The 23,136-nt window shown below is 43.6% G+C and overlaps 1 protein-coding gene across 4 annotated transcripts in view; it reads left to right on the top strand.

The window, feature by feature from the left end:
* Window positions 1-23,136, top strand: part of IL31RA (interleukin 31 receptor A) — a 76,111-nt gene that overhangs the window by 17,861 nt on the left and 35,114 nt on the right. For 3 of the 4 annotated variants that reach the window (XM_025201168.1, XM_025201169.1, XM_025201171.1), the window contains 6 exons: window positions 3,793-3,968; window positions 10,309-10,457; window positions 15,000-15,165; window positions 16,433-16,515; window positions 20,725-20,944; window positions 22,449-22,625. In XM_025201168.1, the coding sequence (XP_025056953.1) occupies window positions 3,793-3,968; window positions 10,309-10,457; window positions 15,000-15,165; window positions 16,433-16,515; window positions 20,725-20,944; window positions 22,449-22,625 (971 nt within the window). The remainder of the gene's footprint in view (window positions 1-3,792; window positions 3,969-10,308; window positions 10,458-14,999; window positions 15,166-16,432; window positions 16,516-20,724; window positions 20,945-22,448; window positions 22,626-23,136) is intronic. The other variant, XM_025201170.1, reaches the window with a different exon arrangement.

Here is a 23,136-nt window from a genome sequence, read left to right on the forward strand (position 1 = left end):
ATACAATTTAAATTAAGGCTTTAAGTGAAGTCAGGACATTTTTCACGTAGCCCCAAAAACAATGACTTAGATAAGGAGATAAATCCTATCTTCTTCCTGAAACTGGCTAATGGGCAACCTTTACAAACATTCAAACTATTTCATTCAATATGACACTTACAAGCCGGCATGCTCTGGTAACTGGTATGCTGGCTTGTAAGGAAAAGTGAAACCGGAAGTGCCTATCGTGGCACCAGTTTCTGCTGAGCCCCCACGGCCCGGGGGCATAACAGGCTGTGTGGGACTGTGCAGGGCCTGCCTCCCTGTCCCGCAGGGCCCGCAGGAGGGGCGGTGATGCCGCAGGAGGGGTGGAGGGACGCCCCAGATGCAGCAGGAGAAGCAGCAGCCGGGGCCCCTCAATTAAACGGCATATTTTGGTATCCGGCATCCCCCATTCTCAGGCGATGCTGGATAACAGAGCTTTTACTGTATATAACTCTGTAAAAAGTTTTGAAAAAAGAGTAGTGGAAACATTCTTAGATATTAAGATCAGTAGAGTTGGACAGTATAGCTTAAAAAAAAAAAATGGAAAAAAATGAGAAGCCACTAAAGATTGTGTTAAATATTTCTTAAAAGTAAGGTTATATAACATAAGTTTGGAGGAGAATAAATGGAATACCAATCATAAAAAGCTGCAGGCTTGTCAGAAACTGGTTAACCTTGGTATTTTCTTCAGTGCATAAGCAAATCATGATGGAATCTTACTGTAAGTACACATAAGGAAAGTAGTGTTGAGCAACAGATTACATGGAAGGCAGGATCAATCCTGATTAAACCGTCTCAGCGAAGTGTCTGTCTAGCCTGCTCTTGAAAATTTCTAAGGATGGAGATTCCACAATTTTTCTAGATAGAAAAATTCCATTCCAGTGCATAGTCAGAAAGTTCCTCCTAAGCTCCAACCTACATTTCGTCTGCTGCAGCTCCTGGTCTTGTCCACTACAGCCACTGAGAAAAGCCAATCTCTGTTCTCTCTATAATTACCCTTCAGGTATTTGAAGACTGTTATCAAATCTCCTCTTAGTCTTTGCTTCTCCAAACTAATTATCCCTAGTTCTTTCAGCCTTTCCTCTAAAGTCCTGCCTTAAAGGCCCCTAATCATTATTATTGCTCCCTGCTGGACTCTTTATAATCTCTTCACATTCTTCTCGAAGTGTGGGACCCAAAATGATACAGTAATCCATGTGCTGAATAGAGCAGAAAACTTGCTTCCTTTGATTTGCCAGTGACACTCCTATTACTACAACCCAGCACTAGGGCTGTGTGAAATTTCGACAGCTGTTTTGTTTTGGAGGTGTTTTGGTACCCAAAACACTGAAAACGGAAGGCTTCAAAACATTTTGGAAATGTTTCAGATAATTTTGGGGTTTTGGAGCTGGGCTTGCAGGGAAACAAAAACTAAGAGGGAAGGGAAAGTGGGTGGGAAGGACTGCTCTGATATTGACATCTAGCTCCCAGTTTGATTCCCCAGCTCTCTGATTGCTTCCCCCAGCTCTCTGATCATTTACCCAGCTGTTCCTGGGGGGTGTGGCCCCCCAATCTACATGTGGGGTTTCAGCAGGCTGCTGCTGCAGGCTTGGGCCAGCAGCAGCCACTCGGTGTGGGCCAGGAAGACTGCGGTGCTGCCGCTGACCCCAGCCTGCAGCGGCAGTCTGCTGAAACCCGACGCACAGATCTGGGGGCCCATGACCCCCGGGAAGAACTGGGGAAATGATCAGAGAGCTGGGAAATTGAACTGGGGGCTGGGGAATCCCTGCTGGATGACCTGGCTCCACAGGGAGCAGAGATCCATGCTGAGGTCTCCTCCCCACCACTGCCTGCCCCGTGCAGCCCCAGATCTCTGCTCCCTGTGGAGCCGGGTCACGCAACAGGGATCAGCACTGCCCTGCCGTGTGACCGGGCTCCACAGGGAGCAGAGATTCATGCTGAAGTCTCCTCATCACCGCTGCCAAACCTGTGCAGCCCCACATCTCCAGGGCAGCGTGGGGTGGGCAGCGGTGGTGAGGAGACCCCAGTGCTGATCTGTGCTTCCTGCAGAGCTGAGTTGTGCTCCTGGGGCCAGCAGGATTGCTCGCCGCTCTGTGCTGCTTCCCTGCCCCGCGACCCAGCGTGACAGGGATCAGAGATCTGTGCAGGAGTTTCATTGCCTGTAGGGAGGGCAGCGGCCCTCCCACTCCCCCATCTCTTCCTCCTTCCCCAGACAAGCCAACCACGGCCCCATCCTGCTCCCCGCTGGGGCCCTGCAGCCCCTGGCTCAAAGCCCTGCCCAGCTGGGTAGGGCTGTGCGAAGCTTCCCTTGCAGCCTGTTCAAAACAGGTTCAGAGGAAATTTGGCCAAAATGAAACAGGACAGTGATCTGAAACACTGAAATGAATTACTGTCCTCTGAAACGGCCAAATCTGAAACTGAATCGAAACACAGCTGTTTCGCACAGCCCTGCTCAGTATGCTGTTGGCTTTTTACAACAAAAGCACACTATTGGCTCATATTCTGTTTATGGCCCACTGTAACCCCAAAGTTCTTCTTTGCAGTACTGCAGCTTAGCTAGTCATTCTCTAGTCTGTATTTGTGCATGCAGTTATTTCTGTCCCCAGTGCAGGACTGTGCATTTATCCTTGTTTAATTTCATGTGGTTGGTTTTGGACTATGTCTCTAATCTATCCAGGTCATTCTGGATCCTAGCCCTGCCCTCTGCAGTGTCTATAAGTCCATCCAACCTGGTGTCATCTGCAGATTGGCTAAGTGTGCGCTCAGTTCCATCATCCAAATCATTAATGAAGATATTAAACAATACTGGCCGCAAGAGAAACCCCTAGGGAACCCCACTTGATAACCTGTCAATTAGACATTGAGCTATTCGATGAGTACAGTGATCTAACTTACTGTACTTTCATCTAGTCTGTATTTCTTCAGCTTGTGAATGAGAAGTTTATGGGAGACAGTGTCAAAAGCCTTACTAAAGTCAAGGTACATCACATTCACTGCACTCTCCCCCACATCTGTTACCATATCATAGAAGGAAATCAGGTTGGTCAGGCATGACTTGCTCTTGGTTAATTCATGCTGGCTGTTCCTGATCACCTTGTTCACCCACATGCTTCATAATAGATTCCTTGAGGACCTGCTTCATGATTTTTCCAAGTTTTGAGGTCAATCTGACTGGTCTGTAATTTCCTGTATCCTCCCTTTCTTAAATATAGACATTATATTTTCCCTTTTCCAATCATCCAGGATGTCATCTGACCTCCACAAATGCTCAAAGAGATAGTCAGTGGCTCAGAAATTACCTTGGCCATTTCCTTCAATATCCTAGGATGTATCCCATGTGGCCCTGCCAACTTGAAAGCATCTAGCTTCTCTAAGTAATCCCTAAGTTGTTCTGCCAATACTTACTCGTTTAGAAGCAACACAGTACCCAGGTTATTGACATATTGCTACTAACAAGTGTTGACTGTATGTCTACTTGTTTATTTGCATGCTTATGTATGTGTCTTCTTGAAGTGTTATTATGTATTGCTTGGTTCTCGGTCTGCAAGAACTAGAGTAGATTTTTAGAGAAAATACATTTAAAGGAATTACATTTATTGATAGAGAAACTTCCTTTAAGAAAAATACATTATTAAAAAAAATCTTGCAGTATTTATTTAAATGGATTTTTTTATTATAACTGCTAATTAAATTTAAACCATTAATTATTTAACTAATAATAACATGTAATAATATTTAACTAATTTTTCACTCTTCCTTGGATTTTAGTTATGATGATGGTATTCAACAATGGATCAATAGAGACAGCTGCCAAAGCAACAATGGATCATGTGCCTTCTTTTTCCCTGACATTCCATATGCTAGATATTGTTTTCAGGTGACAGCAAAAAATGCTTTGAGTAATTCTACAACGGAATGTGTTCCCATGGAAATGTTGGAAATAGGTACATTTTGGTATAATTCTTTAAATAAAGATGAAATACATAATGCTTAGAGCTAGAAAAAATGTTTTAGCTATTTTTTAAAGCAAAAATGAAGAGTTAGCAGCATTAAAAAGTCATAAATTAATTTTGGTTTTGCTAAATATTTTTTCTGGGAATAATTCTTGGGAAGTTAGAAGCATTTTGTTTCAGCATTTTTAAAACTAAGGACTTGCTTTGTATTTTCATTTGGAAAAGTTTTTTTCATTTAGAAATTTCTTTTGATTTTATTAAAAAATCAAAACATTTAGAATTTTTAATTATCAATTAAAGCGCTTCAACCTGAAAGTATTTTTTTCATGTTTTTCCCTATTTTTTGATTAACTGTCTGAAATAAATGCTTTTTCAGGAAGTGCCATCATCCCACAAAATTAGTTCATTTGCACTGCTTTTACTCAGAGTAAAGATTTCTAATTGAGTCCTTAAAGTGAGACAAATTTATGAATTATTTTCCAAAGCAGACCAGATATGTGCTGAAACTGTACTTCTGCATAGTATGATGGGGATCACATGCATTTCTTGTATGCCAGCCAACATGTATAGCTCTCTTTTACCTCAGTTTTCTTAGTAGACATTCACTTTAGGCCTGATTATTCTGCATGTGTGTGATGTTGTTTGTTTGTAATGGCATAGTACCTGGGAGCCCCAATCACAGACCAGCACCAAGGTTCTGCAAGGTGATATAAAAACAGGAACCTACAATTAACTGTTAACTGGGACTGTTAACTGGGGGTGTTAACTGGGACTACCTCACATTTTATGGAAACGTGGATGAATAGCAAGTGTTTGATATGTATCAAAAAGTTCAGTTATAAGTTAACACTAATTTTATAGTATTTAAGTATAAGGAGAACTTCTGGAAAATGTTAAGAATAGAAATGTGTTGTTGTTGTTGTTGTTTGATTGTATTTTTGTTCTTTTATACATAGGAATAGATAAAAAATAGGAGTGGACTGATAGAGATTTTGAGGACCGATACCGATATTTAAGGAGGCATATCAGCTGATACTGATCCAATATCTGATACAGTTGCCTCCAGGTGGTAAGTCTGGTGTGGTGGAAGGTGCGTGGGGGGCAGATCAACACCCCTGCGGTGAGGGAGGGAGGGGGCTGGGGCTGCCCAGTTGGGAGGGGCACAGGATGGAGGCACAGCTTGTGGGGTGGGGGCAGCTCCTGCCCCTGCTTGCACCCTGGGAGTGGGGGGGAGGGGAGTGTACTCCCGGATCTCTGTGTAGCCTCTTCTTGCCAGGGGCTGGGCTCAGAGTGGGCTTTGGCGGCGCTGGGAAGAGGCTGTAGCTGCCCTAGATTTTGCTGCAGCTCTGTTCCCAGCCCTGTGCCACCACCCCAGCTTTTTCTGGCACTCGGGTGGAGGTGGGGCATTCAGCCAGGGCTACCCAGGGCAGTGGCGCAGGGCTGGGAGTGGAGCTGTGCTGAAATTTGGGGTGGGTGCAGCCTCCTCCCAGTGCCACCAGAGCCCACTCCAAGCCCATCCCCTGATGAGAAGATCCACACAGCGCCTGCTATGGCTACACCCCACAGCTGCAACTCTCCCCATGCCGTGCAGATCCGAGGCACTCGCCCCACCCTCCTGGGGTGCTAACAGTGGCAGGAGCTGCCCCCACCCCATGAGTCGTGCCTTTGTCCTGCACCCTACCCCCCACTCTGGCTGGGCAGTGCCTGCCCCTGCTACCTCTCTTACCATGGGTGGTGTTGCCCCCTCTTGCCCCTTCCCTCCCCCTCCCCTTCTGACTTACCAGCTGGAGGCTGCTGTCAATGGTGCTGGCTCCGCTCCGTGCTGTGCTTTGCAGCTGCATGCAACATGGGCATTTATCGGCCAAATTATCAGCCCCATCAGGCCGATATCTGATATAGACAATGTTCTTCATATCGGTACCAATCCGATATCGGACCAATGTATCGGTGCGCCTCTAATAAAATATGAAGAATGAAAGTAATTACAATAAATGATAAAAATATTATGCCTTTCATTAGTCAATGGATATGGTCAGGATTGAGTTCACAGATTTGAGTTTTTGAAATAACATTTTTTAAGGGTTTTACATTTTGGAATTGTGAATATTGCTTGCAAAGCATATTGATGGTAGACTTATTTATTTTGAACAAAAGACTAATAAACTCTTCTAATCTCCCTTTGTAAAATAGGCATTTGCTTTCTTGATTAGACCTTTTCAATATCTCTTCCACTTTGAATTCATCTGTCTTGAATATGAGTGATCAGAACGGCATATGGTATTCCACACAAGGTCTTGTCAGTTAACTAAGGAACTGGAAAAAATCCATTAAGCCTATTCAGGGATTTATCTTTTTAAATGTTCACCTAATAACTTGCATTTCTACATAAGCACAATAAAACTTATTCATAACTATATCCACATCTCATTTGCTAATTATTTAACTTGCAAAAAATCAGAAAGGTCTTGGACTCTTGGACAGCCTATGAATTTAGGATACTCAAGTAGAACGTCTACTCCGCAGTCAACAGGAGTGCTTTTATTACAACTAATATACACACACACACACACACACACACACACACACACACTCACTATCTGCATTGTTGGGACAGGCTCATGGAACTTTTCCTCAGGTCTCTGGAAGAGAAGCAGACAACAGAGCTAAACAGCAGATGGAACAAAGGCTTGCGTAAAAGGAAATATGTAAATAAAAGCAGGAAATATGATTAGTTATCAGACAATGGACAGGGGAGGTGCAGTAGACATCTGATAAGTGGAGGAGCAAGACCATTCAGGATTGTTATTATCACCTGTGAAATACAGAGATTAGCAAATATCATGTAGATTGTAATGGGTTGTGAAGTCATTGTCTATATTAAGTCCCTGGTTCTTAGGGCCTGATAGGCTAATGGATTTTTGTTCCTAGGCTCGTTTTTTGATGGTGTTTTACAAATTTACCTTGAGCATGAGAACTTTGAGGTCAGGGAGGGTGTGGTTTTTCTGTGAAAATTTTCTTCTACCTGTGTTCTAGTGTTTCTGTCCTTTATTTTTTTTCAGTGATCATTGATTCTAGTATGTAATTGTTGTCTGGTTTCACTGACCTGGTTTCTATAAAAGTATTTGTTACCCAGGCTGAACTTTAGCACATTCTGGAATAGACATGTATATAATCTATGGATTCTAGTGATTTTACTGTGGGGATGGTTGATTATTGTGGCAGTAGAGATGAGTTGACAGGTTTTGCGTTTATTGTTAAGGCAGGGCTGGGTCCCAATAGGTGCCTGTTGATCAGTGGGGAGTTTGCTTCTGATGATGAGTTGGGCAAAGTTACAGGGCTGTAAGGATTGGAATATTACTCTCAAGGCCTGGTCTTTTTCAAGAATAGGCTATAATTGTTTGGATCCTTCTTATTGGTTCATGGTAGGTGACAACCAAAGGTGTGCAGTCAGTAGGGGTTTTTATTCTTGTATTCTAGAAGGTTGTTGTGAGGTATTTGGGTGGCTCTTTCCAGTAGAAAAGTAGACTGTATCTTTGAGTGTCCTTATTGGGTAAAGACAGTTTTCAGTTTGGTGAGATGCATATCACAAGTATTCTCCTCAGTGAAGATGTGGTAGTATCTGAGGGCCTAACTGTAGATCATTGCTTTTTGGTGTGTTTGGAATGATTGCTGGTTTTATGGTCATAAGTGTGGTGGTCAGTGGGTTTTTTTTGTATATAGTGGTTCATAGGGTGCCATTAAAGATTCTGTATTTAGGAAGTTGATGTTAGTGTAGGAGTATTCTAGAGAAAATTTGATCAAAAGATGGCTGCTGTTAGACACACGGTAGAAGTCAATAAGCAAGTCCATGTGTTCACTCCAGATTATGAGAATGTCATATGTAACATGGTGATAGTACAGGGATGGCGGTGCAGTTTTCTAGAAACTCCTCTTCCAGGTTGTTTTTGAAGAGGTTGGCTCCCCAATATGCCATCCTTGTGCCCACAGCTCTGTCCATGGTTTGGAAGAAATGTTGGTTGTTGAAAGTGAAGTTGTTGTGGGTGAGGATTAAATGGACGATTTCTGCAATAAATTGTATTTGTAAATCTGAGTGTAATCCATTTTCTTGTAGGAATTTCAAGCAAGCAGTTGTCTCTTCATGTTGTGGGATGTTAGTATACACATTGGTGTATATATGGCCTACTCATGGAGGTGGTTGATGTTCTAGAATCTAGATCGTATTGAAGAAGCCTGTTGTGTCTTGTAGAAAACTCATTCTCTGAGTTACAAATTATTTCAGGATGGTTTCTATTAATCTTGATAGCTCTTCAGTGGGAGTACCACACTTGGATATGATGGCTCTGTCAGGGTTACTTTTCCTGTGAATCTTTGGGAGCATATAAAATATTCTTGGGATAAAATGGGGGATTAGTGGTGGTAGCTTTTCCTGAAGTTGGTATGGAAAAGATTTGATTATATTTTCCAGTTCCAAAGCAAACAGTGGTGTGGGGTCCTCCCCAAATTTTTTATAGTAGTTAGTGTCTGAGAGTTGTCCCATTATTGATATAATCTTGGTAGTTGAGGATGACAGTTGCTCCTCCTTTGTCTACTTGTATGATTACTGTTTCATTGTTGGATCTTGGGGATCATATGGATTTTCTCTTTGGTTGGTTGTCCTGGGTTTTGTTGAGTATTTCGTTAACTTTCCTTCTGAAAAAGTCGATGTAGTTCAATGTGTGGTTTTGTCTAGTGGGAGGTGTCTGGTCAGATTTTTGTTGTTGTTTATATCATCTGTTGTGGTAGGAAGGTTTTTAGAGATAGTTCTGTACTGGATGTAGAAGTATTCTTTCAGGTGAAGTCTATGGACAGATTCTTCTAATTCTTCACATATTAGGTTGCTTTTCTGGGCAGAAGTTCAGGCCTTCAGGGTTAAATCGGTGAAGGATTAAATTGCAGCCCTCAGGCTTCCACTCTGCCACCACTCCTCACATTGCTCCTCTTCTCTCTGGCTTCCCCTGCCCCAGGGGTCGGGGCAGTGCAGCATGGCACAGCCTGCAGTTTGGGGGGAGCCTGCAGCCAAGAGTGCCTGTATGGCACAGTGCAGCTAGGAGGCACAGAGACCAGCAGTGAGAATTTTTATTTAAATCACATGATTCAAGTGCCACTTAATAAAATTTCCAAGTCTGGCAGTAAATGAACACATGCCATCTTTTCTCAAAATCTTTACATCCTTGATTTTGCTATGCAAAATGCCTGAACGCCACAGTAGGCATTGTCTTATTTTTCATATCTTCTCCTCACTCTGTCTTGCTGGATGCCATTTTCCCCTCTACTATGTTTGTTATTTTTAACTAGATATTGTTACCTTGTTGTTGTTATCTAAATAACTATATATTTGTTACCTTTAACTAGCTCTTTAACTCAATAGGACAGGGAGCATGTCTTTTTGTAAATATAAAGTATCGCTTGCAGTTGCAACTGAAATTCTGTTTTGCTGATACCCAGCCTCACCTGCATGGTGCAGATACATCCCAGTTGCAGCACCATCCACCACACCCTGAGCCCACTCCATTCACCCATTACTATTACAGGTTCCTATTCCTCTCCCAGTTCTCCATTCTCATTACCACTCGATTACCTAATGCTTAAATATTCTGTCAGTTCTTTCTCTCAAACACCTACCATTCCATGAATCTGGCTAAGATTTTCTTTAGGCCTGTACTTAGGACTTGACTCATCTTTCTTCAAGTTGTAACTATTCTTTTTACTGGCCTTGTCTCTGAGAAAAGAATATGGTGGCCACATTACAAATAGAAAAAGCAAATGAATATTTTTCAATGCATTTACAGATGAAAGATGCTTGTATATCTGTTTGAGTGTTAGCTTGTCTACTGTAAGTTAGCTAGGTATAATCAATTTTCTCTCCTTTTGTAAAATACATCCATACCCATATATATATATAAATTTTCATATGGGCACTGTGTATCTGTGTAATATATATGCTTCCATGAATTTGTATGTTAGATCTAACAATATTGGAATGATTGGGTAACTCTTCCTAGATCGGGGCGGGCAATTATTTCGGGCGGAGGGCCACTTATTGAGCTTTGGCAAGCCATGGAGGGCCGCATGATAGGCAGCCAGGGGCAGATAAATGTTAATTTTCTAAATTTTTTAGGGGCCCCATGGGCTGGATAGAATGGCCTGGCAGGCCGCATCCGGCCCCCGGGCTGCATTTTGCCCACCCCTGTCCTAGATGCTAAATAATCTATTATAAACTTGTATTTAATGCAAAGTTGCAGAACTTCTTTTCCTGTTTGAAAAACATGAAAGCTTTATTTCTTAATTTCAGAGAAACTTGAGGCTCCTGACATAATTTCAGTTGAAAAAATTGCTGGTATAAAGCAGTTGCTAAACATAACTTGGAAAAACCCTATGGTAGCTCCTGAACGACATTTATGTTGCCTTATTCAATACAGAAAAATGCATTCAAACGATTCGGTAAGTTACATTGTTACATTGTCCTAATATCAGATGATTTATTCCCGGCTTACATTTTGACTTTTTTTAAATGCTAATGATAAAAGGCAGGATGCAAATATACCTGGATGGAAAGCTTTATTTTACTGAAATGAATAACAGAAGATAGAGATGAATGAAGACCTACTCTTACACTACAATGGACAGGAGAGATGCAGTAGAAATCTGATAAGTGGAGGAGCAAGTCCATTCAGGAGGGTTATCATCACCTCTGAAGTACAGAGATTAGCAAATATCCTGTAGATTGTAATGGGCTGTGAAGTCATTGTCTACGTTAAGAGTGACCCTACTCTTCTTATTTGTTTAGTCCAGGTCTGTTTTATTGACCAGCATCTTCCTTGTTGTTCTAGAAGGATTTCAGTGGGGTTCTCCCAGCCAGATCAGGAGTCAAATCCATTAGTTTTTTGCTTTTTTTTTCTTGTTGCTTTTTAGCTATGAACTGCTTTTGTATTTCGGAGCAAGAACTATGTTCAGTCCAGATTCGGTTATAACAAAAGAGTATTAATTTTGAGATATTTTGAAGTATTAATTTTGAGATGAAGACAAGAAATAGGTTAGCTAGTTTAATACCACATGTCCTAAAGTAAAGAAAATCTGTGTCAGAAAGTCAATAACATTTAAATATTTAGAATTATTAACTATGTATTATCCAAGTGGAGATAATGATCAGTTCTTCATCTCCATTCAGATGACCTGTCTTATTCCTACTTGATGTGGAAACAACCTCAGTGCAAACCAGGGCTTCTCCTTCCAAAACTGAGAATTACAAAGTGAGCTCTCTGGGTACATCCACACATGCAAGCATGTATGCTCGCAGCAGCTCAAATCGGAAAAGCACAAATTTGAGCTGGGGATTTTTGCCTCAGTGCACGTGCCTGGACATGCACTTTGATGTGGGGTGAGTTGTGCCACTTGGGGCAAAATAATCCTGCCCAGTTCCTCCTGGATCTGCAGCCCCAGTAGTATAAAAAGCTGCCCTGGGAAGCAGCTCAGGCCTACGTGCTCTCAGGAGCTTCAGGGGTCCCTTGTCCATGCACATTTCCAAGCAGAGCATGAGTGGGCCGTGTCCACTGGCTCCTTGGATGCCTTTGAGAACCAGTGGGTGAAACCTGGGGGGCTCTGCTCGGTGTCCCACTCCAGCGAACTTCTTTTCACATTTTGAACCTATAACCCCCATGTCATTCCTAGCCTTTTCTTCCTTAGTTGTCCCACAAAAAAAAGAAAAAAATTAGTTGCATCTTTCGAACTTTGGCCCCACATGATAGTGGGGGCTATTAGGTAACTAGGTGGGCCTTAAGGCCCATGATCTTTGGAAGATACAAATAGACAGGAACTTCTGAGGCCTGGCCAATTGGTATCTGGGGACACTTACTAGCCCCTTGTACCAGCTGGGCTGCTGAAGCAACCCTAACCTAGAGTGGCCCCTGTACCCTGTACCCATTGCAACAGTCTGGCAGTGGGGGCTGCTGCCTGGCTATGACCTGCTGCCACCTGTGACAGCATGTGGCCCCAAGCCTGCATGCCTGCCAGACCCAGATGGGGACTTCATGGCCACAGCAGAGGCTTATGCACCTCTGGGCCAGCTGCCAGTAGGCTGTGGCTGCATAGTTGGCTTTTGCGCAGCACTACTGCCATGTGTAGTGCTGCCCTGCCATCTGGGCAGCTATTGCCCAGAAGATGTCCTTAGTGTGGTGGTCTGCTTTGAACTGTCAAAGCATGTCATCCTGGCCCCAAGTGCCAGGAGGTCAGCCACCTCCAGCTGGGTCCTGATTTGCAGCCCAAAGCAGGCTTCTCTGCCTGGGTCCTGCCACTTGCCTCACTAGCAGGAATTCTTGTGTTCCCTATTTAAAAACTGCAAATTCTCTGATAAAAAAGCCCAATTTCACTCTTCACAAATAGCCTACCAGTGTCTCTATCATCGTAATAAAATAAATTTTAAATATCTATATGTTTTGATGTTTGATTTTGTTTTTCTTATTGCAGAACAATTAGTGCTCCCCCTGACTCCCTCACTAAATGGGATGTGGGGACAGCTGCGCCTGCAGCCACAGCTCCTGCCAGCAGGTCTCATCCTGTCTGGCAGCTGGGCATGCTGGATGTGTGATGGGGGGGATGTAGGGTTTGCAGGAGCAGGGCAGGAAGGGGTGTAGGGGATGCAGGTGGGTGTGAGGGGATGTGGTTGGGTGTGGGGAATGTGGGGGGTTGGGGGTGTGGGTAGATGGGAAGGGATTGTGGGAGGGCTGTGTGGGGGGGCTGCTAAGGAGGGGTGGGTCCCCTGACCCCCACAGGGCACAGCTCCCCCACACAGTACATGGACTGACCCCCTGCAGGGCTCCAGCCCCCATCAGGGCCCCAACCCCCCTCCCCTCCATAGGGCCCACAGCTCACCCCCACAGCAGCAGCAGCCATGGGCGCTGCAGGCCCACTGCTGTCAGAGCTCCCCTGCCTCAGAGCCTGTGCCACTTGTTGTGGGTGTGGCCTGGCATGGCGCAGTGTGGTATGGGGCCGTGCACATTTCTGCAGCCCCAGGTTGCTTGGGCTGTCACCTGGGGGCCAGTGCCACTCGTGGGGACCGTGTGTCATGCTGGGCTGGGTCCTGCCTCCACGGGCCCTACATGCCGTTGGGCCAAGCCAGTTCCGTGGAGGCAGGACCCAGTGCGGCATGACATGTGGTTCGGCCCGAGAGGCCTGGGACTGCAGAAAGGTGCACAGCCCCATGCCGAGCCACGCTGCACCTGCGGCAGGCGGCACAGGCGGCGCTGGCTCTAAGGCAATCGGGGCCATGCTGTGACATGCTGCAGGGGGTCTGGCAGCAGTGGGCCCTGAGTGTCCCACGGCTGCTGCTGCTGTGGGGAGAGGGGGCTGTGGGCCCCGTGGGGGACCCATGCCCCCCAACCAGCCCCACCCCCAATGGTCCCCTCACACAAGCACAGGCCCCTCCACCCACATCCCCCCACAGTCCCTACTTATACCCGACCACTGGTGTCATGCCGGATCCTTGCTGTGCTGCTGCTTGCCCCAGCATGCTAAGGGTGTGTGCCCCGCATGCTGGGGCAGCAGAAGCACATAGAAACCAGAGCATTTCTCCAGAGGACTGGCTTCTGGGTTATGTCAGGGCATAGGACCATGCCCTGCCTTGCTTTCTTTACCCGTAGTTTTTTTTTTTTTTGATACCTGGATATCCAGGTATCAAATTTTGAACCCATGCTGCAAATATGCAGTGTGGAGAATATTTTTTTGTTCACAGTGTGTCTCTTGCAGCATCTCAAACTGGTTTGGGATGCAGCAAGAGGCACATGCACGTTCCTCTGGATGCGCCCTCTGAGGCCTGTTTTTAGCAGATAGTCTCCTATTAATATGCAGTGCCTAGCAAATGTACATCCACTATTTTTCAGTGTTTGAGCCCTCAAGCATAAAGTTGAAAAGCAGAAGAATTAAGAGGATAATGAGGTGTTTAAAAAGTTCTTGTCTCTGTTTCATTATTTTTAGTTATTCCCTTTCTTTGTATATAAGGAATAAGTCCAAAGCATTAGACTATGTCACATTTGTCGTAGAAGTACATGCTAGACCTATTTGCCACCTGTGTGAATAAGAAGCTATCAGTCTCATGCTTATGCCACAAAATAATGTTATCTCCATTTATTGGAAAAGGAAATTCCTATATACTGTAAGTCTCTCCATGAATCCTTCTGGAAGTGAAATTGTTGGCAATGCTTAGAAAAGACAAAAGTTCAATGATTTAGAACCATATTAGCTTAGGCAAATATGGTTCTCAACTTTCTTTTATGGTTCTCATCCAGTTCATATAGTGTAGGAGTACAGCTTTAGACTTACTTGGAAATGCATGCAGTTTTGTTTTGGAGCTCCTCAGGTTGTAGGTGTGAGACTCTTCTATACAAATGACCTCTTAAGAGAAGTGAAAATGACAGACCTTGTCATTCTTCTTGGAAGGTCCTGCATTACATATTTCTCATACACCTGTCATCCATGAGAACTCAGAGGCTAACTTTTTAAAAGGATTGTTTCTTAGGACTTTTTCAGTTTTTTTTCCATTGACACTTCTAGTTTGTTCATAAATTTATCATTTTTTGGATTGTTTTAATTTCTTGGAGCTTTAGCTCCCATGCAGTTGGAGTTGACTAAAATATTTGTAGGTCTGCAGAGATACTTGAGGAGGATGGCATGGCAATGTCCAATGGAAAGCCTCACTCTTGCTCTTCTTCACTGTTGCTACTTTTACATTAAAAAAGGAGCTAATACCAGCCTCGTGGGGAAATTACTAAAAGCTAGATACTAAAATGCTACACAGAAGTAGAATTGCAAGGTAAATAATTTTCTTTTTTCTTTAGTAGAGGATTAAGGTGGGAATATGAGAGAGCCACATGCGCCCACTTTTAGATACAGGTTTTGGGTAGTGACTGTTCTGTTTTTTAGATAAATATATACTGTGTTTTGGGGTTTCTTTTTAAATCAAAGTATTTTTGTCCCTATGTTTACTTTTAGGGAAATGTTACTGACTGCACAAACCGTACTGAGACCATAAAATCATATAATCTAATGGGCCTACAGGATTTTACTGAGTATGCTATTGCCATTCAATGTAAAGGTGCATTAGCAAAATTCTGGAGTGAATGGAGTGAAGAGAGAATAGGAAGAACAGAAGAAAAAGGCAGGCGAATCATTTATATCATATTTTTTTTCCCAGGATTTAATTGGGGATATTTTTGGAGCAGATTTAACAACAGCAACCTATTTCTATTTTCAGCATATTTGTCAATCTGTTGACTCAGGATTTTGAACTTATGAGAACAAATATAGTCAGTTAAACTTGGCAGGAAGAGCGAAGACTGAAATAGGTAGGGGGACCTGGCTGCGAGGAAAATGAATGGAGGAGAAAATAATGGGCTATTTAAAAGAAATAAAACAGAAATTAGAGAGGGATGACCAGAGAGACTGGAGAAGTGAGAGAAGTGGAGGGAAAAACTGAATGAGGTTAGACAGGAGTCAATAAAGAAAATAGCTTTACTCCAAATTATTGTGGAAGTAGGAGTACAGTGTATCAAGCTGGTATAGTAACATGAAATAAAATTAGAAATTTGGGAAATTAAATAAATCAGGCCAAAAAAAAAAAGGAAAAAGCCCCTTATAATTCCTGACAGTAAATTCAAGCAGTAAAACAGTTTGTGGAAAAGGAGACAAAGAAATTTAGAGAAAGTCATGAAGACACCTAAAATTGAGTGATCAAGAATAAATGGCTAGAATACAGGGAAACTCTAAAAGTGATTTTACATGTTTAGGAATATTAAAAAGATATAGTTATATTTTAAATCATGTTGGAAACATTTATCAACCCCCTCTTCTTACACCATAAAATACCTAATTTAATTAGGATATTAGAGATGATGCAGGCTCTGTATTTTTTTTTCTTGAGTTTTCTTCATAAGTATATGGAAGTCTAGAATAAACAAGATATGGCAAGTTGCTATAATTGTATTTAGTGTTATGTACATATCTAGTAGTTTTATGTTGGAAAATAATAAACAATTATAATAAATAATAACTCTGCCTTCAGGTTCTCATAATCTAAGTAAAACTGATACTGTAAAACAGGAACTGAGAAATAGGCCAAAAGGAGGGAGCAAATGGTTCTTGAGTGAAAAATTATTGCTGGAAAACTAAACAAACAAAATAAAATTTGAAGCCAGAGTAGAATAGGAGAGTTGCTTGGTGCATAGGAAGAGAAACGGTAGTTTCAGCTGCAAGGGAAGATGAAAAAAGGCTTAGCATTAGAAATAAAAGGGTTTATAAGGGAAGTCTTTACATTTAGAATAGTTGCTTTCAGACTTTATTTTGAAAGCATTTCAAAATATTTTTTCAACCTTACCATTTTAAAGAATAACAGTAAGTTTTATGCTTCTTATTGTTCATTGTATTAGCTCCTTCAAGAAAAGTAGATTTGTGGAGAGTAATTGAATCTTCCCAGTCATCTGGAAATAGATATGTGCATCTTATGTGGAAGGTATGTACTTCATCTGTGACTTTAAAATCATGGCTGTCTTCCTTTTATGCTCTTTGTTGTAGAACACCTAGAGTTAAAAACAGTTTGCAGGGCTGTGGAATAGGAGTTACATTACTAGGAACTGCTAACAGACAGCAGAATTGCAGAAGAAAAGATAACTTGATTAATGGAACATCAAGACTAAAAAGTTAAAAACTAGAGAGTCGTTTAACACCTGTGGAATAAAGAATTTAGAAAGAATCAGGTAGATTATAACGAGCCACGAAGTCAGTTGACTACCTCAGTACTGCCCGCAGCAAACTAGAAATGTGGTTGGTTGCTGAGGGCACAGGCATAGTGGTGACTTCTGGTTACTACCACGATCACAATTGTGATTGTGTGGCTGCCTGCAGCTGCAGCTCCTCCAATTCCCTTTTCCCCAAGTTGGCACGCGAGGCAGTTGCTCATTCGCTCCCCCTCCTCCCAGTTAGCTGCCTGGATAGAAGTGCTGTTGCCACTGCTAGGCAATTGGTTTTAAACTTTGGCAGGGGCAGGAATCAAAGGGGTGTGCAACTGTACCACTGCACCCTACTGGATCCACCTGTGAATCCGTTTTCTTCACTGGAAAAGCAGCGTGCTTGGAGACACTGCATGTTATCCAGCTGCCAGGATGGTTGCTGCTTGTGTCTGGTTCAGCCAGCTGAAGGGGTAGAGTCTTGTGTTAACCCTCTCATAGCTGTAGCTATTGGCTAAGCACTGTAGCTTGTACCAGAAGCAGCAAGTGAGCTTCTGGTAGTATCTTGATGAGGCCTGTGATGTGTAAACAACACTTTATTTACAGGAACTTATATAAAGAACTATTTGTAGTAAAGAACTAACAGTCTTGCTACTGCCTTTGCAAGGGCCTGGGGCCTAACCTCATGTCATACCAAGTACGTCCTCCTGGAGACACAAAATGTCCAAGAAATGTGGCATCCCAAGAGACAGTCTGGAATAGGCAGCAGAAACTTCCTGGTATGGCATCCCAGACTGTCTCCTAGGATGCCAAACTCCCCAGACACGCTGGGTGCATCCAGACAAGCATGGCCATGCAGTATGCGGTGCCACAAACGTGTCTGCACTACCACATACTGCACAGTTAGGTGTTCTCCGTGCTGCAAGGGTGTGCTGCCCTGGATATCCAGGGGTCAAAAAAACCCACAGAAAAAAAAAAAGGAGCAGTGCATGGGAGGGCAGCAAACACCACTGAAAAGCAGAGCTGGGATGCCCAGAGTCACACTGCAGCTGTCTTGCTGGGTGGAGCCTGGCTGACAGCTGCTGCTGCTGGGGTCAGCACAGTGCAGGCCCCAGCCTCCCCTACCACTCCTGGGGTAACTTGCCACGTTCCAAAGCGTGGATGGCATGGGCATTCCCTGGTGACAAGTAACTGGGGCGCAAGGTGCACCACAGCTACTTGTCTCCGGGGAACTAAATGTCTGTGCTTATCTGGACACAGCCCCTGTGTTCCCAGGCAGACTTACTCTGTGTCACAGAGTTATCCATGACTCTGGAAAAATCTTATGTCATGCATTCTACTTTCTATAAACAAAATGCATGCTTTTTTGGAGGTATGTTGTATGTGAGAAAATGTGGTAGGGTTTGTTTGTTTGTTTGTTTGAAACCTTCTCCATTAAAATTGTCATGGTATGACTGTCCTGGACAGGAGCTGACAGGTAACAGTTTGCTTTCATAACATTCAGTGCTAGACTTCCATTTTAATTTGACCTACTGCATGGTTGGGATAGACTTCATCAGGTGACCTGAAGAAGAATGCACTGCATTTGAAAGCTTTTCTAAGATCTCATGCAGACATACAGTTTCTCCTGGGAGAGTTGTTGCTGTCCCCAGGAGAAACCATAAAAGTACAGGTGTTCAGACTTTTTCTCCCAGGTAAAAATGGCCACTCCAAGAGAAGAATAATCTGGGAACAACCAGGGCTAAATCGCTTCCAAACAGGTGGAAGGAGAAGAAAAAAATTGGGGGTCTGAACATGCGCATGTGTGCATGCCCTTCCCACCCCACCCCCTGTGGCAAAGTCTGTGGGGGGAAGGGAAAGGGCCACAGGGAGAGCAGCATTGCCTGGCACCGCACCGTGCGGGCCTCAACTGCCTCCTGGCCCCAGCTGCACTGGCCCTGGCTGCCTCCCTGCCCCGGCCCCATCCGTGCACCACCCAGGGGTGCCCAGAGCCAGGGGCTGGAGTGGGGCCAGCCTCGGCTGCACTGCTGGGCTGGAGGGGACAGAGGCTCTGGGACCCCTGTGCTCGTCCCACCAGGTCGTAATAGCCAAGGCAGGGTGCAGCAGGGCGCAGGACAGAGCTGTGTCTCATCCGGGGATGCAGGAAGGGGCAGCGGCTCCCGCAGCTGCATGCGTCCTGGGAGGCAGTGGGGGCTCATGACCCTGATTTGCACAGGGCAGGGCAGGCTGCTGCTGCAGGCTGGGGCTGGGGCAGTGCTGGGCTCTTCCTGGCAGAGGGGGGCGTGCTGTGCTCTAGACAGGCAGCGGCAGTGCTGGAAGCAGGGTCAGGTGGGCTATGGTGAATCTTGCAGTGGCTGGGGGCAGCCCACCCAGCCCCTCCGAGTGACACCGCCACCCACCCTAAGCATAGTCCTGCCTGCCCCTGCCCCTGCCCCTGCTGGAAAGATCCCGGCCCCAGGCCACAGCAGCAGCCCACCCTGCCCCGCACAGATCTGGGGGCATGCAGCCCCCATGCCTCCCGGGTTGCATTTAGCAGCAGGAGCCGCAGCCCCCAAATGAGCCACTCAGGGCTCAGTCCTGCCTCGAGCACCTGCCCCTCCTCCAGCCCTAGCCCCACTCCCTCCCTCACCACTGCCTGTGCGCCCCTCCCCATCCCTGCTGCAGCTGTAGGAAGCCTGCAGCCAGGCTGCCTTTTGGCCCTACCACTGCCTCGCATTTGTGGGGGCTAAGCTCCGCTAGCACCGCCTATGCTCCCAGGAGAGTTTCTCATGGGAGAGTGAGTGTATATGCTGTAAGTCTATCCCAACCATACAGTTGGTCCAATAAAAGATATAACACACAAAAATCCTTGCCATTTCCTGGACAGTTACATCCATTACAGTTGCATCATCACTCCAATGCTACTGAAATATGGAGGATATTTTAATTTGACTTGGTCATTTACTTGAAAAAAATCATTTTATTAGCCAGGTATTTTGATGAATTGACTACCTTATTTCAAAACCATGGTTCTGTGAAGAAATTACTTGATATTATCAGCTGTTGTTATTTGAGCAGCTCTAATTATAACAGGTATTTTAAGATTTACCATTTACTTGAACCCAATAAAATCTGCTCTTGAAATATAACATAACATCACATTACAAACTATCCAGAAAATAATTCAACATACCTGCTGACAGTAGTACCTCAAGTTGTTCTAGAGGTATTATTTAGGTAGTAGCTGTGAGCTGGAAGGGCATTCCATGTGTTGCCATGCAAATGAGAACACCGTTTACATTTCTCAGGAACCTACATTTTTCAGGAGTGCTATCACTAGGTTGAGAGATGATGAGGCAAACGGTGTGCATCTATACATGCAATTAATGTGAAGCAATAAATTCCAGCACATATTGCACTGGAGTTTGTTGTTCCTGGGCACTGTGTTACACATGCACTGGGACCACATCATGTTGTCCTATTGAAGAACATCCCCAGCTGACACAGGGTCTGGCGGGTCAGCCTGTCAGCCAAGGGCACTCCAACCTGGCTCAACAAGCTGCAGAGGGACTGGCTGGGACATGAGATTGTTTCAGTATAGGGCTAACCAGCAGGCAGCCCTTGCACTGAAGCATCCTCATGCCCCAGCCATCCCCGTCAGCATTTACACATGCTTTGCTGCACAGTAAATAACACCGCTGCAGGATAGTATTTATATTTACAAGTATGAACCCATGCCAGCACTTACTAATTTACTGCCACCTAATAGGGACATGCATGTGGATGTGGAGACCTTACTGTGGAGCTAATTAAAAAACTCCACAGCAAATGTCTTGTGTAGACATGTCCACTGTAGAGCAGATTAATGAGAATGTGTACATCAAAATGATCCAGTAGTAGGAAACAAAAATGTTGGGAGGCTTGGAAGAATTTATGCTTTATATCTTTAAGTATGCTTTTGATAATAGAGAGAGTACTACAAAACACATGCTTCTATATATTATTTTTTTAAACAGTTATTGGAAGAATTTCCATCTTCTGAGAGTATTCATGGCTACAAAATATGGTATATTCCAGAAAACAATGCAAGCCCCGCTGGGCCTACACACAATACTACTGATAAAAAGTTTACGCTTCTTTTACCCGGGGAAGCATATGTGTTATCTGTTATTGCCTATAACTCGGCTGGAGAATCTCCTGAGGCTACTTTGAGAATTCCCACCATTGGTGAAATAAGTAAGTATTATAAAATGATGTGGATCATTGTGAACCAATACCTTTTCTGTCTAAATAGGACAGTTCATTTTGTCTAAGTAACTTTGCATTCAAAGTGAAATTGTGGTAGGGTTTTTTGTTTGCAAGTTAAATATGGAAAAGACCTCCCAGATTATCTTGTTCAACATTCTGTGTAGGGATTATCAGTTCATTTTAGCACAAATAAAGTACATTGGTGTGAAAGAGCATATATTAAAGCACTGGTAGGCCATTGTACTTTTGCTTATTTGTCCTGATGGAAATAATATTTCCTCTTTTAAAGGCTTTTAGGGCATTTTTAAACATGCTCCAGGGCTGGGGATGGGACACTTTTATTAGAGTGGCTCTGAGAGCTACTCTAATTAAAGTGCCCTGAGCGTCTTGTGTATCTGTGTCCCCGTGCTTCAAAATGGTGGTGGGGGCACTTTATCTAAAGCTTGTCAAACAAGTTTTAGTTAAAATGCCCCTGCCACCATTTTGAAGTGCAGGGATGCTGATACACAAGACATAGAGGCTGGCTGGAGTGTAGTAATTACCATGCTCCAGCAGACTTGATTAATCAAGTTTGCTCTGATGCACTGTAATTACAGCACCTCCCCTCTCATGTACAGGCACCCTTGTAGCATGCTCTTATCACAAATGATAGATATTCCTGATCTTTTCTGCATTGTTCTCCAGACTTATAATTTTGCCCTGGGGTTCATAATGCTGGAGTCCTACTCAACTCTTACGTCTCCTTTAAGTTGGGTGTTGCTACAGACTGTTTGCCAAATAACACATCCACAGTGGTCAGGCCTGGCATTTTCCTGACATTCTTATTATTGGATTGTTAATGCATTTATTTGTTGTGCCAGGATAAATGCAACTTCCTTCCCCTCTGCCTCCCAAAATGACTCATATTCAAATCCTAATGTCTTCACAAAACTGCAGGATATTTTATTACTTATATGTGTGGACGTGCTCACATTATTTCTATCTTCAAAGATCTTGAATATCTCCTTTTCCACTGCTGTATCTACTGTACCACTGTCCTTTTTTGTAATTGTGCTCCCACCTCTAGTGAAGCTGCAGTGCTGGTCAATATTCCATCTCTGGTTCCCTTTGCTTCGCTCTTTCTGGCTGGCTTCCTCTGAGTTCCACGCTACTGGTTTTCCTCTCACATTGATTGTTTTGTACCTCTCCCCTTGCCATCCTCATCATTGATCCCCTCTTTCTTTTAAAAATATGAGCCACAATGTACTCTTCTGTGTTTTCCTGTAGCCAATACATGCATATAAGTCTTCAAATGGAGATATACTAATTCTTCATGACTTTCTTTATTTGTTCTCTTTTTGTTTTTTTCTCATCTTATGATAGCTATAATATTGACCTAAGATTGTTTAGCTTAATTGTAGATTAAAATCATAATCTGTTGAATTGCTACAGTACTGTGGATTTCGATGGATAATGATTTCTATTAATTTTACTTGCTGCTATTATTTTGTAGCTTCCACGCATATAGATTCGGTGTGGACCTTTACCTTAAGAAAAAAAATGATTGTGACATGGGAAGCATCGTCAGTAAATGAATATGTTATTGAATGGTACAAGGAGTGGGATACTGAGCCCTTTAATAGATCATGGCAATATGTATCAAATACTACAAACTGGACATCTCAAGAGGGTATGTTTAATCTACTAATAGCTCTTAGAGCCGTGAAAATTCTCTTTTTTTTTTTCTTCTTACCCTATCTTTAGAACCTATTCTATTTCTTAAGGAGAAAATATGTTTGGTCTCAACCCATTAAGGGATTTGTCTGTCTGCATATTGTATTGTGAGTGAGTAAGTGCCACTTATATTTGAGCAAAGCAAGCTCCCTACTGTTCCGCTTGCTCTGCACTTTGGTGGACCAGAGGGAGGCATGTGTCTCCTGTTCCTTCATTCCTCTCTGCAATCTCCTCATTTGAGGTGGAACATTTCTGCTGCCCTCACCAACCATGGTCTTGCCTACATTTTTCAAGCTAGTTTTTTCAGTTGGCATTCAAAAAAAAAATTTGTTTATAAGACTAGAATTTGCTTTATTCAACATAGTCATTTCATCCACTTTAGAGTTGACATTTTGTTCCTTCTTGGTCATCTAGTTGGCCATTTTTTGATCACCTTCATGTCATTCTTGGCACTTATGCCTCAGCAG

This window comes from Alligator sinensis, unplaced genomic scaffold (genome assembly GCF_000455745.1).
Source record: "Alligator sinensis unplaced genomic scaffold, ASM45574v1 scaffold123_1, whole genome shotgun sequence".
NCBI lineage: Eukaryota > Metazoa > Chordata > Crocodylia > Alligatoridae > Alligator > Alligator sinensis.